The sequence below is a fragment of the Carcharhinus amblyrhynchos genome, chromosome 20, assembly GCF_965287045.1.
Source record: "Carcharhinus amblyrhynchos chromosome 20, sCarAmb.v2.hapA, whole genome shotgun sequence".
Taxonomy (NCBI): Eukaryota; Metazoa; Chordata; class Chondrichthyes; order Carcharhiniformes; family Carcharhinidae; genus Carcharhinus; species Carcharhinus amblyrhynchos.
Window position 1 is genome coordinate 44,591,570 of NC_137343.1, and position 17,068 is coordinate 44,608,637.

Consider the following 17,068-nt stretch of genomic DNA (forward strand, 5'->3'; position numbering starts at 1 on the left):
ACTGTTTCTTGTTAAATACGTTTTGGAAATCCAAGTGTACAGGTTCCTCTTTATTCAGCTTACTAATAAGTTGCTCCAGTAAGTATATGAAATTAGTACAGTATGGCTTCATTTGTACAAAACCATGTTGGCTCTACATAATTGCAAGCGCCATGCGATAACCTTCTAATAATAGATTTGAGCATTTAACTTTTGACAGATGTTCGGCTAATTGGCTTGCAGTTACATGTTTTCAGTTTCTTTCTTTTCTTGAATAGAGGAGATAAATTTGCTATTTCCCGATCTCGTCGAGTAATAAAATAACTACACTGCAGACAGAGGGGAATCGGCCCTTCGCGTCTGCATCCATTCCCCCTCAGGGTATCTTACCCAGCTCTATCACGTCCTAATGACTTGACAGCCTTTAGTTCTGACCGTTTTCTTAGTCGCATTGACCTGGTGGTTGTAATTGCTTTATGTTCCTCGCTCCTTTCTCCCTCTTCACCTGCAAGTAATTCTGGGACATTATTTACATATTCTCCAGCAAGGCAGAGAAAATATATCAATTCTTCTGCCATTTCCTCATTTCGTATAATTTTTCGACGTTCCTTTTCCAGAGTAACAACACTTATTTTAGTGAGCATTTTTCTTTTTAAAAGCATGTAGACATTCTTACATTCATTTTCTATGTCCAGCTAACATTCTCTCATACTCTGAGTTCTCCTTTGTCATTACTTTATTTGTCAATCTTTGTCTGTTTTAATATTCTTCCCAATCTTTAGCTCTGCCACTAATCGCAAAGTTTCGCACTTTTTCTCCCACTCGGGCTCTGTCATTGGAGATGTTGGGACTTTAACATCTCCATGAAGTAGGCCCGCTTTCTGTCTGATATTTCAGCTGCATACCGTCTTCAGACAACTTTAACCTGCATTCCTGGCCCTGTGCCAATCATTTTCCGATTCGACTGACACGCCATCAGGGTGGTTCTTCTCTCGCTTCTGCTGTCTTGTTGCATTAAACTGAACTAGTGTCTGTCTCTCTCCCTCTCTCCACACTGCAGATGTCAACTCTGTGCATTCCACCCACAGGCAAGGTCTTATACCTCTCACTCCCTGGGTACTGACTGCACTGCATGACGTGGACCTGAGACATATCCTTTCAGTAAATACCCTGCGATAACTTTCAGCCTAACAACTTTAATTATCTGTTCCTGATCCCTCTCCCTGACCGCCGTTTGGACATTTTCCCACTGATGATAAAATTTTAATATTCCTTCCCCACCGTTCATTCGTTCGACGCGGGAGTCAGTAAAACTCCAACAACCGAGTCCATATGCAAGCAAATATGTTAACCCTTTTATCTTTGTTAGACCCCAGCTAGTGTATTAGTTCAGTTCTTGACAATATTCTTCGAAAGTATTTCAGAGCTTTGGAGAGTGTGCAGGAAGGTGTATTAGCATGTTTCCAGGATAAAAGTCCTCAGTTAGATGTAAGGACGGGAAACGTGGAGTTGTTCTCCTTAGAGCCGCACAGTAGATTTGATGAAGATGTTCTTAAAGGTGTTGGGTAAAGAAAGTAGGAGCTGCTTCAAATGTCGGGAAGTTTGATCACCAGATGGCAAACATTTGAAATAACTCGGGAACAGGAACAGAAGAGGGCTGGTCGTGGGTAAATATGTTCCGACTCTTAATGAGCTGGAGACAATTGGATCAAGGGCTCGTGGAAGAGGATTGAACAATCCCTGTCAAGAAGATGGAAAATATGTCGAAAACTGGAGTAAGACCAAGACAGAAATTCCAGTTCTATCGCTCCTTTACAGAACCGACATGGATGCGATGGGCTGATTGCCCTCTTTCTGCGATCAACCTTCTCGAATTTTTTATACTGACGCAACTGCATCTGCACCGCGATCGGCAGCTCTCCAGGCGAAGTAATTAATTCATTTCTTCTCGTTCTCCTCTGTGCGCCTCAGCTGCATAACCAAAATGTTACTTCTCCCAATTGTTCAAGGACACATGGGGTGAAGGTGTGTGACAAGCTCATGTTATCAACATTTAAAGGGCTTGCCAGATTTTGTTTAATTTTTCAAATGAGGGAGCAGTAGAACATTGTTCGATGGCTTCTGCAATACTGTCGGGAGGCGGGAGGCGAGGGTGGTGTTGTGGGGGGAGGGTCACCGGTCATCAGAAATCTGATTTTAAAAACTGCTATTTTCAGCTCAGTCCGATGTCAGCAAATGCATTGACATTCTCAAACTCATTGTTTCCTATGACAGCAAATATACCCCTCAAATCAAACAACGAACGTCACGCGAAAGCTTTGTTTCCTCGAGCATTTTATTTTGCCAAGGCTTAACTCACTGTATGCCGTGGGTTTGCAACGCTTGAATAAAGCTGAGTGGGCAGTCTTCGCACCTCAATCACATTCTAGATAGGAAATAAATTATTTTTCCAGGGTTGTCTATCATGCACTCACTTCAGATATCTATCTATCTATGTGTCGATCTATCTACCTATCTATCTAACTATCTGGCTATCTATCTCTATCCAACTGCCTGTCTGTCTATCTATCTATGCACCTATCTGTCTATCTAGCCAACCATCTGTCTATCTATCTATCTATCTATCTATTTGTCTGTCTATCTATCTATCTATTTGTCAGTCTACCTATCTATCTGTCGATCTATCTATCTGTTTCCCTGTTTATCTGTCAGTTTCCCTGTCTATCTGTCTGCCTACCCGTGAATCCATCAATCGCGAAAACCTAAAACGGAGTCTGGCCTTCGGCGTCTCTGTGTGCACATGAAAAATCAACACACACTTTTCGTCTTTAATTTATTCACCAAGGACGTTACGCCTATTAAACAGCTTACTGCCCGCAACATTTATTTATTGTAATGTGTAGGCTTCGGGACATCAAGCCACGATTCATTTAATCTGTTTTATGTTTCACCGCACCGTTTGTTTTTTTGGGGGGTGGACGGGTAGTTGGGTATTGAGCCATTTTACATGCTATTCTGTGGATTGGGAGATATGCATTTCTTCATTTCCAAAATGGCTGATGTGCTCATTCTGCAAATATCAGACAATACCGAAATGGAGATCTTCGTTTCAATATCACGTGACAGGAAATTTGCATACGTAATTACTATTCATTCGCCCTGCGGTGTTTGAATCTTTTTAAGGAGAGGTTGGAATGGACTCAAAAGCGCGTTCGTGTCAGGGTTTATTTTCCTTCTTCCTCTCCCCAAACCTTCACCATGACACAATCGATTGGAGTTCTCGCCGCACTGATACTCTGTTTCCACAGTAAGTACGGGCGTCGGCCTGAAGTCACGCTCATTTTTTCACCCTATCTGCTTTTGCACTTGTGTTTTAACGAACCTGAATTGTGAGCTATATTCAACATTTCACAGTGTGTGACTGACAATACTTTGCATTTCACCAGGTACAATTGCGGATCCTGTCCTGACCCAACCAGGATCCATTTCGTCCTCACCGGGAAAGACCGTCACCATCACTTGCACCATGTCCGGAGGCACCATTACCAGCAACTACGCGAGCTGGTACTGGCAGAAACTCGACAGCGCCCCTCTGTTTGTTTGGTCCGAGTACAATGGTCTGGCTTCGGGCATTCCGAATCGATTCGCCGGGTCTGTGGACTCATCAAGAAAGAAGACGCATTTAACCATCACCAACGTTCAATCGGAGGACGCTGCAGATTATTACTGTGGTGCTTGGCCCAGCGGTGTAAATAGATTGATTTTCGGGAGTGGAACGAAGTTGAATCTGGGCAGTAAGTAAATCACTTAACTCTCCTCTAACATTTGCGACGCTTTCTAAATAACAAAATGTACTTGGAAACGGTCGGATAGGTGGACTGAATTAGGGCAATTCAAAATGATTGCTCCTAAAATATTGTTATGGGGGATCTTTGATTCAGCAGGAAATGATATTGCAGTGATAGCTGGGCTCAGAACTTCGGCGATTGTCTGGAGTGTGTTCAGTTATGTGATAGGGTAAAGGGGTATTTTAATTACGAGTGAAACTCATTTCACTGGAAGCTGAGGGTCTGATCTGCTGGGACTGTGCAGAATTTTGAACCATCTGATCCAGCCGGCAGTGCGAGGAGATGATTGAGAATGCGATTGCTAGAAAGATGGAATGTTTCCCTTCGCTTAGCCAGTGTTAGGAGTGGAGTGCCCCAGCTGTATGAACAATGCGAGCGGAATATAATTAGCAAGACGATAAACATTTCAAAAGTGAAAAAACAGGCACGCAAATGAGCTAAATGCGGAAGTTTGTACAAGCTACAATCGGCCACCTAGTGTGGTCTATAATTCCATGATTGTATGAAGGGACACAGTGGTTCAGGTTCTTTCATACGCTGCCCCTGTAGTCTGCTTTAAAGGGTTAGAATTGCATTCAAAGCGTTCACATCAGGCTGTTTCATTCCATTTAAAGCAAGATTGCATTATGTTTGCGGAATGATAGTGTGGTGAATGGGTGCGACTCACTCCCACTGGTCCCCAAACTCACTGAAAACCGTTCGGTACAAGATTCTCAGCCTAATATTTTGCATTAATCCCGGGTGTCCAAAATAATCATATTGTTGCCGGAATTCCGCCAGAAATAATCGACCCTGATTGTTACTGGATCACAGAGTAACAAACATCAATGATGTGCGGAATATTTGCTTTCTTCGGAAATTATGGTTCATTTTCTTCCCATCCAATCTGTTGTTTTGGAATGTCCCGAAATAAGGTTGTCAGGTTTTTGAGTATTGTTGTGGACTCGTTCAGATTGTTGTTGGTTCTGTGACTGACGGTTAGTAGTAGTAGAACAAAAGATGAAGATTACTGCCAATATTGATTCATGGGATGTGATCAGAAAGGTAACATTCATTTCACTACTCCCATCTCCCCCGCCTAATATCCACGGATAAAGTGACGGTGAGCCGCATTCTCAAACCGATGTTGCCCATGTGTCATAGGTACACCGCAGAGCTGTTAGGGAGGGAGTTAAGAGATTTTGGCCAGGTGACAGTGAAGGAAAGGCGGTACAGTTCTACTTTGGCATGCTGTGTAGCTTGTTGGGGATTTACCATCTGGTGTTGTAGCCGTGCATTTGGTGCCCGTGTGTTGGTCTAGTGGAAGACATGGCTGGTTTGGAAGCTGTTGTCGGAGTTACGGCAATGTACCTTATAGATATCCACACTGTAGCTCCTGTGCGTCAATGAGGGAGAAAAGCAATATAATATATTCGCAGAATCAGAGAATGGTATATCTTTGCAAAATTGTTGCAATCGACTTGGCCAATCGTGTCTGCACTGGTTCACAAGGAACAATCTAACATTTATTCATTAGCCTTTAAATTACACATTCTATGTTCGTTTAAGTGACCATTAATTTGCCAATAACAGCCTCTCCGGCAGTAGGTTCCACATCCCTCTGGGTGAAACTATACCCTTCGAATCTCCGCTAAACCTTCTACTTCGAACGACAAATCCAAGTCCTGTTCTTGTCGGCACCTCAACAATTGGCAATATTGTTTTCCCATCCATTCTGCCCAGACACCTCAGAATATTATGCCTTCAAATGGATTTACTTTCAGCCTCGTGTGTTCCGAAGAAAAGGGACAATTCAATACTTACTAATAACTAAATATTCCATTCCAGCCGATATCCCTCTAGATCTCCCTGTACTCGTTCACGTACAATTACATTTTCCCAACGCATCTTTCCAGCAGTTTCAGCATAACCTCAAAGTTCTAACAATCTCTACCTCAGCTTATAAATGTAAATGCCTCCTATGCCTTCTTTGCTACCATATCCAGTTGCTCAGCCGCCTTCAGAATCTGTGGACCTGCGTTTTCTGTTCACTAATTTTCTCTACATTTCTCGGCATTTTCCCATCTGTACAGTGTACTCGCTTGTCTTGTTGGTCTTCCTGAAGTGCAGTTCCTCACACTTTTCGGCATTTAATTCCATTTGTCGCCGGTGCACTAATCTAACAAGTCCATTGTCTTCCTGCATTATCCAGCTTTCTTGTTCGCAACCACACTGCCAAATTTGTATCATCGAACAACAATCATAGAGGCACTCATTGGTATACGGACCCTTTGTTCCCTGCCTCTGAGCCAATTTCGGATCCAATCTGTTCATCCTATGTGTGAACTTACCAAGGGCCTTGCTAAAGTCCATGTAGACTATACCAAAAATATTGCCATCATTCACCGCTTCATGCTGCCTGCTCAAAAATACCAATTAACGCTATGGGGTGAGATTTTCCGGCAGCAAAGCCGTAATCGCTACATTTGATTATGCCGCGTTAATTCCATTAGTTCTCCCTTCAGTGAGGTTAAGTTCACTGGTCTATAATTATGACACCCCCTATCGCCCTTTGACAAGTTCATTTCTCTTCCTGCCTCCGAGAGTCAAACCTGCTCCGCGCCCATTGGAAAACTGTGTTCAGGGTCTCTTCCCTTCTCAATCTTACTTTCTCTTTTTTATGACTTGCTTCTTCAAGTCATTTGTTTACTGGGCTATACTACGGTGAAATGGACCAGCATGAGGCAAAAAGGGAAAAAATGTTTTTGAATATTTGAGTTGCTACTTTAAGAAATCAGATCTGGTGAAAATGCCGGTGTAAAAATAATTCACTTAAGTCCACTAAATAGAAGTCGATCTTCACACTTGCTCATCGGTGCAAACATTTGAGATGATCCAGCGAAACTCTCGGGGGCGCAGGAAGAAGATACCAGTTTTGAAATAAGGGCTTGCGGCATTTGTCTGCCGACTTAGTTTCAACATCCAAATTACATTCCAACAAAAATATAAGACCAATTTCTAGCTCCAAAGACAATTGATTTTTTACCGACAGCGACAAAACCCATATTGCTGTTGTCGCCGACATAATACCTCAATGTCAGGGCGAATTGTAAAAGGTTAGCCTGATACTTGTAGTTTGAAATGGATATTTATTTCTGAACCCTTTCTTCGAAGCCTCACAATCTATTAACATATTCACTGAGCGTTTCCCCATTGACTGTGATAGATGGTAACTTAAGCGGTAAATGGTCACTTAAAGAGACAAGATTCTGATACAACGCCCTTTCAGCTTTGCGAATATCGACTAATGTCAAAGGAACGAAAATGCAAACCTGCATTGACTTAGCGCCGAACCCGGCCTCAGAACATCCTCACAATTAAGTGTTTGTGAAGTAGAATCATTCTTCCAATGTCAGAATCATGGCTCCCTACCTAAGCACATAAAGATCTCACAGTCCATCTGCTTTGACGACAAGGTGTGAGAGATAAATAATTATGAGGACATGTTTGATTTATTACTGGCCTTTTGAGGGTGTCATTAAGTTATGTTGTTATATATTAGAATTGTTTACAATATTTATTAGAAACTCTTCCTCTCAGCTGCAACAAATCGTTTGTGACACTCCACTCCGAAAAAATGTCTCCAAATATTTCCATTGCGACAGGTAGATACTTGTTAAGATTTACGGTACATCGTCACTGTTGGTCTGGGCGGGACACGGTGATGAAGCCGTGGCAAAGAATGTTCACAAACCCAAATATCAGTCCAGTATGTAGGACTTGCGTCAGAGAAGTAAATGGTGACAGAAGCAAACAATCGATTTCATTGTTTAGAATGGAGGTTTTGGAGTTGCAAACTACAGAAATGTAGCCGTCAGCATAGGTCCCAATATTGACCCCAAATTCTGAGTGATTAGCGTTATTCTGAAATTCTCGGTGTTCGCGACATTGGCTCGGACTGCGTTGCCTCAGATCACAACTGGATGCATTGAATCTCCTTCCTATTTTTCTCTTTAATATTTCAAACTCCACTATTTCCTTTAGATCAGATTTTATTTGTATGCTCCTGTCCTTTCAGGGAAAAAAGAAAAACCTTCTCAGGTTGTATATGTTCCAGAAACCAGAGTCCCGGCCTTTTTGCATTTGGCATCAATAAGACTCCAATGTATAAAATCTATACATTCTTGTAGAATAATACCGACTTTAAAAAAACAATTTGAAGAAGGTGGAACAATGATTCAGTCATTTATACTGATTTTTAATGGATGTGCGATCCTTGTCTCTACTTTCCAGGTCCACGGAGCCCCACTGTGTCTCTCCTTCCGCCTTCATCGGATCAAATCACAGCGAAGAACATGGCGACCCTGGTGTGTTTGGTGAGCGGTTTTAACCCGGGAGCTGCGGAGATTGAATGGACTGTCGATGGCAGCGTCAGAGGGAATGGGGTTGAGACCAGTCGGGTCCAGCAGGAGGCGGACAACACGTTCAGTGTGAGCAGTTATCTGACTCTGTCAGCCTCAGAGTGGAACTCACACGAGCTTTACTCCTGTGTGGTTAAACACGAGACTCAAGCAAACCCGTTTCAAACAAGCATCTCCAGATCCAGCTGTATGTGATACATGCACCTGAAGCGTTTTTGTGTTTTGCCGTTAGTAAAGTTTTAATTCTAAATAAATTCGGCAAATAGTGGAACATTTCAAACAGTTCATCACAGTTTGTAGCAGATCGGCTGATTCCCTTAATTTCAATTTAACTGTGTTCACTCTGAATAGATCAAAGCTTCAGTGTAATGTCATTGATACCGCTGTGTAATAAAATCATTATACCGTTATCGCGACTAATGTTCTGTTATTCTATCTCTTCCACTGAAAAACAATTAATGGCAGCATTCTAAAGGGAATTAAATAGTTAGATTATATCATTGTGATATTCTGCACATTTTATTTAAAGTCAGTGATATCCAGGCGCAACAAGGAGACGATGGATGCCATTAAATGGAAGTAATATTGCAATATTTTTTAATGGACTGAGTTACATTCTGGTATTGTGATGAAAGGGCTGAGCTGCGAATACAGATTACAAAAATACATTAAAGGGCAGAAAGTTCTTAACCTCCTGGTTCCAAAATTTCAGGACAAACTCTGTCACTGCCCCATTTTTTAATACACCAGATGCAATGCAAGTTCTGGAACAGCTGGCCACTTTTTAGTAAGCTCACCGATTATTTTAATTGGCCTATAATGATTATACTGACGCAGGCGCTTTACTAACAAGTCACCCAAATGCATTTTCAGTGACTCAAACCAGTTCAGGACCAAGTCTGTTTTTTTTATATAATTCCTCTTCACACGAATAACAAAGTCGATAGGTCACCCCTTTGATACATCGTTGTTTTATTTCTTCAGTTAGATTTGGGCTTGCAAGACATAAATTGTTAAAAGTAGCAAGAAGTTGCGCAGTTGGTAAAAAGTGCAAAAAAAGGTGCTGGTACACTTACAGAAGAGCAAAATAAAACATTCGGGGATTTATTAGACTTTTATAGAATTGTACTCATCTATGGTCTACATACTTCGAAAATGATCTTGTGGGATATGAGAAAGTAGAGGAACTATTTGCCAGATTTTTACTAGAATTGGGGCTATGTACCTTTCAGGGAAATGAATATGTTGGGCTGTTTTCGCCGAGAAGAGGATGCGGAGGTGTAATAGGCGGCTTTAATGTTAGGAAAAGTTGTGATACGGCAACACAGAGAAAGATTTCCAAGTGTGAGTTAGTCTGAAACAGTGAGACATAAAAGAGACGCGGCGACAGAACGAATGAATAATTTATTTGAATGTATAGGTCGGGAATTTGCTGTGGGCCGGAGAAAGTACAAGTATTTGTTCTCTGATTGGCTGAATAAGACAATATAGATTCCTGAGGATCATTTATCACATCACGGAAACCCTACAGCACAGAAAGAGGCCATTCCGCCCATCGAGTCGGCACCAACCGCAATCCCACCCAGGCCCGACCCCTATATCCCTACATATTTTACCCACTAGTCTGTCTAACCTACCCATCCCAGGACACAAAGAGACTATTTTAAACATGGCCAATGGAACTAACCCGCATTGGGTTTAAAAATGGGCAAGTCACGTTGTGGCTTTATAGAACGTTGGTTAGGCCACACTTGAAATATCCTGTTCAATTCTGGTCGCCACACTACCAGAAGGACATGGAGGATTTGGAGAGGGTACAAAAAATTTCCCGGAACGTTGCCTGGGATGGAGCGCATGAGCTTTGAGGAGAGGTTGGAGAAACTTGGTTTGTTCTCACTGGAAAGACGGAGGTTGAGGGATGACCTGATAGAAGAGTACGAGGGGCATGGACTGCGCGGATCATCAGATGCCTTTTCATAAGAACATAAGAAATAGGAGCAGGAGTAGGCCATCCAGCCCTTCGAGCCTGCCCCGCCATTCAATAAGATCATGGCTGATCTGTTGTAGCTCAGTTCCACTTTCCCGCCCTCTCCCCATAACCCTTAATCCCCTCTCTTATCAAAAACCCATCAACCCGCTTCTTAAAAATATTTAGCGAGGCAGCCTCCACCACTTCAACGGGCAGAGAATTCCAGAGATTCACCACCCTTTGAGTGAAGAAGTTCCTCCTCAACTCCGTTCTAAACCGCCTCCCCTTTATCTTGAGGCTGTGCCCCCTAGTCCTACTGTCTTTTTTGAGCGGGAAGAGTCTCTCCACCTCTATCCTATCCATCCCATTCATCATCTTATACGTCTCAATGAGATCTCCCCTCATTCTTCTAAACTCTAACGAGTACAAGCCTAGTTTATTCAGCCTCTCCTCATAGCTCAATCCCCTCAACTCCGGTATCAGCCTAGTAAACCTCCTCTGCACTCCCTCCAGTGCCAAAATATCCTTGCGCAGGTGCGGCGCCCAAAACTGCACACAGTACTCCAGCTGCGGCCTCACCAATGCCCTATACAGCTGCAGCAAGACCTCCCTACTTTTATATTCAATCCCCCTCGCTATGAAGGCCAGCATCCCATTTGCCTTCCTGACCACCTGCTGCACCTGCAAGCTGGGTTTTTGCGACTCATGCACAAGGACCCCGAGGTCCCTCTGCACCGTCGCCTGCTGCAGTTTTTCGCCACGTAAGTAATAGTCCTTCCTACCATTCTTCCTACCAAAGTGGACCACCTCACACTTGCCAACATTAAATTCCATTTGCCATTTCCTGGCCCATTCGCCCAGCCTATCTAGATCCTTCTGCAGACTCTCCACACCCTCCGCACAATTTGCCTTTCCCCCAATCTTGGTGTCATCAGCAAATTTCGACACCCTGCACTCGGTTCCCTCCTCCAGATCATCTATATAAATGGTAAATAGCTGAGGCCCCAGCACCGACCCCTGGGGCACCCCACTAGTCACCAACCGCCAATCCGAATAGCACCCATTGACCCCCACTCTCTGCCTCCTATTTGACAACCAATCCTCTATCCACACTAACACCCTACCCCCAACTCCATGTCCCCTGACCTTCTGCAATAACCTCTTGTGAGGTACCTTGTCAAACGCCTTCTGAAAATCCAGAAAGACCACATCCACCGGCTCTCCTCTATCCACTGCCCTAGACACATCCTCATAGAACTCCAGTAAATTTGTCAGACACGACTTCCCTTTAATGAAACCGTGTTGCGTTTCCCAGGGTGGAAGAGTCAATTACTAGAGGACACATGTTTAAGATTCGACGAGCAAGGATTAAAGGAGATGTACGAGGCAGAATTTTCACACAGACGGTGATGGGTGCCTGGAACTCGTTGTTCCGGGAGGTAGGGGAAGCAGATACGATAGTAACTTTTACGAAGCGTCTTGTCAAACACATTGATAGAACGGGATGGGAGGGATATGGTCCCTGGAGGGTAGGGGGTTTTAGATCAGTCGAGTAGCATGGTCGGTGCAGGCTTGGAGGGCCGAAGGACTGTTCCTATGAGGCAATTTTCTTTGTTTTTCGCTCCAATAATACAATCCAGAAAAAATAGGGAATACACTTTTCATCGAGGGAAGTTATTTCGGAGTGAAATGAAGAAACACTGCTTCGCATGCATCATAGTTGACTCGGATGTTTTTCTCATATATCCCCTCATTTCGGTCATAACTCATTTTATTCATTAGACCCATGTAGACCATGTTTCCACCCAATTACTGACCATCGAACTTTGTTTTTTTTTGCTCCCACTTTCTTTGCTGTCACTAACTGCTATCTCTCCTCAGATATTGTTCTTACTTTCACACCGATTACAATCAAACTTCTCCTTGAAACGAGACTTGTTCCTCTTTCCTTGTAAGCTACTACCGATGTTCAGTTAACATTTCCTCTCTAAACTACTTGAAGATAATACCAACCCCAAATCCATAATATTGTTCCAACAATTCCAGCACTGAATCCCCACAATCGCGTTTCTGCTTCTGCCACAATACTGATATGTCCCTTATCAAAGTTACATTCTATTCAACTGTAACGATAGCAAACTATTTCTGGATTTTTTTTCAGTTTTTAAGGTTTAGTTTGCAGTTTCTTCATCATTGCCACAAATAGACTTCCAGCTATCGGTTGTAATCCAAACTGCAATTACTGTAATGAAGTTACTGTGAAAACTTCCGAGTCGCCACACCCCGGCACCTGGACGGGTACAATGAGAGAGAATTTAGCATCGCCAAAGCACCAAATCAGCCCATGTTTCGGACTGTGGGAGGCAACGGAGCACCCACACAGATATGGGAAGAACGTGCAGACTGTGACCCAAGCCGGGCATTGAAACCGGGTTCTTGGCGCTGTGAGGCAGAAGTTCTAACCGCCAAGACGCCCTACTGCTTATTCTTTTTGTATTGGCGTCGGTCTTTGACACGATTCCACACACGATCCAACAATTCTCCATCGTTAATCAGTTGCTTGGACCTCTGCTCATGATCTGGTTCCATTATTATTTATCAGATAATATCCACAGATTGTCTAGAATAGGTCTCTTCCTGCTCCCATGCCAGCAACTCAGCAATATGCCCCTGGCCCCATTCTTTTTCCCATCCACATGCTCCCCCTTGTCGGCGTCATCTGAAAGCACAACAGACTTTTTATGCACTCTGAAAGCACGTAGCTCTATCTCACCATCGCCTCACTGAACATTTCTATTGTGATGATCAGAATTCTCCTCCAACTATTGGGAAGAATAAATTCGTTGCGCGGCGAGGGCCCCTTTGAGCCTATTGAGCCTCTTAAGTGACCTATTATGAATCAGTCAAGTGCTTCATCCTGTCCGCACTGCAGTTATTGAAAGAGATATCCAACTAATCGCGCTCCAGAGCTCGATTAGCATTTCATGCAGGCATCGGTTTCATTCATCTATCCGATCTTCATCCTGAAGTTAGAATTGGATCGGTTTCCTGTGCTCTTCCAGTGAAATTCAGATCAACAAAACTCATTGCATATATTTTCATCCGGCACCTTTGGAGACGCAATTTTCACTCTGTTTCTGTCTCCACAGGTGCTTCCAGGCCAGCTGATTTGTTTCCCGAATATTCTGGGGTTTTTTAGCTACTCTTGCCTTTGGCACTTTGGCACAGTGCTTACCATTGCGAATTCTCCCTTAGTGTACCCAAACAGGTGCCGGAGTGTAGCGACTTGGGGATTTGACAATAATTTTATTGCGGTGTTAATGTACGCCTACTCGTGCCACTAACACATCAATTTCAAACTGTAAAGTTAAACGATAAAAAAACTTCAAAGAGTGGGCTTGAGTCTGGGGAATTTGTGGCGAACAAAAAGATTGCAGATGAAGAGAACAGACATTTTGCTTTAGTTTTCATGGTAGAGGATACAAGTTGTCCCGTAGAACTAGCTGTAGAGCAGGAAATTAGAATGGCATTAAGAACGTTATTGAAAATGTCAGTTGCTAAGTCCTCAGATCCTGATGGCTTTCATCGAAGGTCTTAGAAGAAGTGACAAATGAGACAATTGATAGGCTGGTTGTAATGTTGCAAAATTGCCCAGATTCTGGGAAGTGTTCGTTAGATTGGGAAAAGCGACGGTAGCACCTTAATGCAATAGGAAAGAACGACCTATAGCAGGAAACAACATATGTTAGCTGAACAACACCAGTTAGCTGAACATCTGACATATAAGGAAAATGTTAGGAGCGGTTATTAAGATTTGATAGCAGGGCACATAAGTAAAACACGATAATCAGATAGAGCCAACACAGTTTTGTCAAAGGGAAGTCATGTTCAATCAATTTACTGGAGTGATTTGAAGAAGTGACGTGCTGTGGATAAAGGGGAGCGGGTGGATGTACTGTGTTTTCCAGTAAGGATTTGATAAGATGTCACAGCAAAGACTATTGCTGAAAATGAGAGTTTATCGTGTGGGAGCATGGACAGAAAATTTACGAGCGAATAGGAAGTAGAGAGTAGGGAAAAGGGTCAATTTTGTGATTCGCACGATGTCTGGAGTGATGTGCTACACTGATCGGTGCTGTGGCCTCAACTCTTTACAATATATATAAATAATGGTATGTTTTCAGTATGGTACCAGGTATGTTCTTGCTTTCTACTACGTTTTACATGCGCTCTGATATTCGCCTTTCTTCCCCCAAACTCCTTCACTCCTGGCCTCTAATTCTCATCTGTAAATACCTCCGTAAATGAAAACAAATTTTGCGCCACTGCCGCTTTGGCCTTACTTCACTGCTGCTTTTGGAACGAGTTCAGGTGAACGGGCTTTTCTGTAACACGTAAACCAATCTGGTCAGGAGGTTCATCATCAATACCACTGCTAACAGCGTGTCACCAGTATTGCTCGTCATGTATTGTGCACATGTTTCCTAATAGCACAAATGTTTTTGATTTGATTTGATTTGATTTCTCACTGTTTTAGATAATAGTATACAGTGACAAGTATTCTTTCTTACACGTTTTATCGACAAAGCATACCGTTCATAGAGAAGGAAAGGAGCGAGTGCAGAATGTAGTGTAACAGTCACATCTAGGGTATGGAGAAACATCAACTCAATGCGAGTTAGGTCCACTCAAAAGTCCGAGGGCAGCAGGAAAGAAGGTGTTCTTAATTTGGTTGGTACGTGTCCTCAGACTTCATTTTTTCGCGACGGAGTCGCATATGTACTGAGTAAGGATGCCAGATTTCCTGCCGGGAATGATTTTAATGAAGCGAATGTCTTTTTTCAGCAATTCAGTAGTTTCATGGTTAGCATGATAATAACTGATTTTGTTCAAGATTTATTGCCAGATACCATGATGGGAATTAGTATCATTGCTTGTTCCAGGACTCTGCAATACTCATCCGGCAATTAGTCGCCGGTCTTTGGCGTCCGGCACGCTTTACAGTGTTAGTTCCTGCTCCCTTGTTTGAGGCTAGGCGTGCACCTGTCTTCGAAGCGTTTGAAATGCATCATAAACGTACGGATCGGATTTAAGCTTAATTTACTAGAGACTGAACACTGTTTCGCCGAACACAACAGTGCGAATAACCCTTCTACAGAAATTGTGTTTCTCTCTTCCCAAGTACTACCAGATCTCCCGAATTTATCTTCAATTTTATGTTGTAATTGTCATTTTATTCTTCCTGCTTTCTATTGGACTTTGCACAATTGAAGAAAGAAGTCTAAAAGGAATCCCAACGAACCTTATGCAGAAATTGTGTTTCTCTCTTCAAAAGTGCTATCAGATCTCCCGAATTTATCCTAAATTTTATGTTATAATTGTCATTTCATTCTCCCTGCTTTCTATTGGACTATGCACAACTGATGAAAGAAGTCGGAACCGAATCCCAATGAACCTGTGCGTGTTTTGCGGCTGAACCGGCAGATGGCAATATTGCATTGATATACCAAGGACCGTGTTATTACATGAAGTGTATATGGGGCGAGAAATATCTCAAAATGTCAATTCCTGGCAAAATACGTGGACACTTGGAAAATAGGGACTCGGACATGAAAGTCGTTTTCAGAATATTCTCATTAGGTATTGCCAATTAATTCGGATGTTTCATGAGTTCCCCTTTTTAATGGTGAATGTCCATAGTATCAGAAAATCCGAATGATGAGAAGCAGTAAGAACCCAGTGCCACTAAATCTGTTACTATCACTTCCTTTCCTGCGTCATTCACTAAAGATAATGCTGACAGCGCCACATTAATGACCCGAACGTTCAGAAATTTGATAGGATAAAATTAGACAAAAAGGCGCGAACACGTTTCATACCATCACATGAACTGAAACGAAGATCAGGCCGAAGGTCGTGGCTGATGAGGTCGTGGGGTCCACCCCACATTCGGTCTGCCCCTGTGCTCGTTGGGTCCCTTTTCAATCAGTAATCTATCGAATTCTGCATTTTTTTAATGGGATGTGGGCATCGCCGGTTCGACCAGCATTTATTCCTCACCGCTAATTATCCTGGAGATGATGGTGGTGAACTGCTTTGTTGAATCAGCGCCATCCCTGTGGTCTAAGTAAGCAATATATCCCCAGGTCAGATTGTGAATGACTTGGAGGAGAGCGCGAAGATGGTGGTGTTCCCATGTGTCTGCTCCCCTTGTACTTCTGGACGGTAGAGGTGTGATTTTGTAAGGTGTTGCCCATGGTTATTGGATGGGTTTTTGCAGTATTTGGTGCAGATGGTCCCAACTGCTGCCACTGTTCATCGTGACGGAAGCAGTTTGTGGAAGAGGTGCCAGTCAAGTTTTCTCCTGGATGGTGTGAGCTTCTTGAAAGTTATAGAAGTTGCACTCTCCTGGCTAGTGCAAATATTCTATCACACTCCTGACTTGTGCCTCGCAGATGGTGCACAGGCTTGGGAGTCAGGAAGTGAGACACTTGCCACAGGATTCATGCCCTCCGACTTGCTCTTGTAGCCACCATATTTAAATGTCGACACCAGTTCAGTTTCTGGTCAATGGTCGGCCTTAGGAAGTCGACAGTGGCGGCATTACCGTTGGATGTCAAGAGACATTGATTAGTTGTTGGAGATGGCCATTTCCTGGCACTACTTTGTCCCGAAGGATACTTGCCACTTGTCAACCCAAGCTTGGATATTGTACTGGACTTGCTGCATTTGGACATGGACGACTTCATTCTGTGAGGATGCAGGAATGGTACTGTACACTATGCGATCATCCTCATTGCTGATATTATGATGCAAGGAACGTTATTGGTAGAGCAGCTGAAGATAGTTGGGCCTGGAATATCATCTTGAGA

At 43.1% G+C, this 17,068-nt stretch overlaps 1 protein-coding gene across 1 annotated transcript; it reads left to right on the top strand.

Annotated features, from left to right (window-relative positions):
* Positions 1 to 3,213: 3,213 nt before the first annotated feature.
* Positions 3,214 to 8,422, top strand: LOC145356146 (immunoglobulin lambda-1 light chain-like). Its single transcript, XM_080208755.1, has 3 exons — positions 3,214 to 3,286; positions 3,426 to 3,773; positions 8,100 to 8,422. Exons 1-3 carry the CDS (start codon positions 3,238 to 3,240, stop codon positions 8,420 to 8,422), a joined length of 720 nt encoding a protein of 239 aa, XP_080064881.1. The 5' UTR covers positions 3,214 to 3,237.
* The last annotated feature ends 8,646 nt before the right edge of the window (positions 8,423 to 17,068 follow it).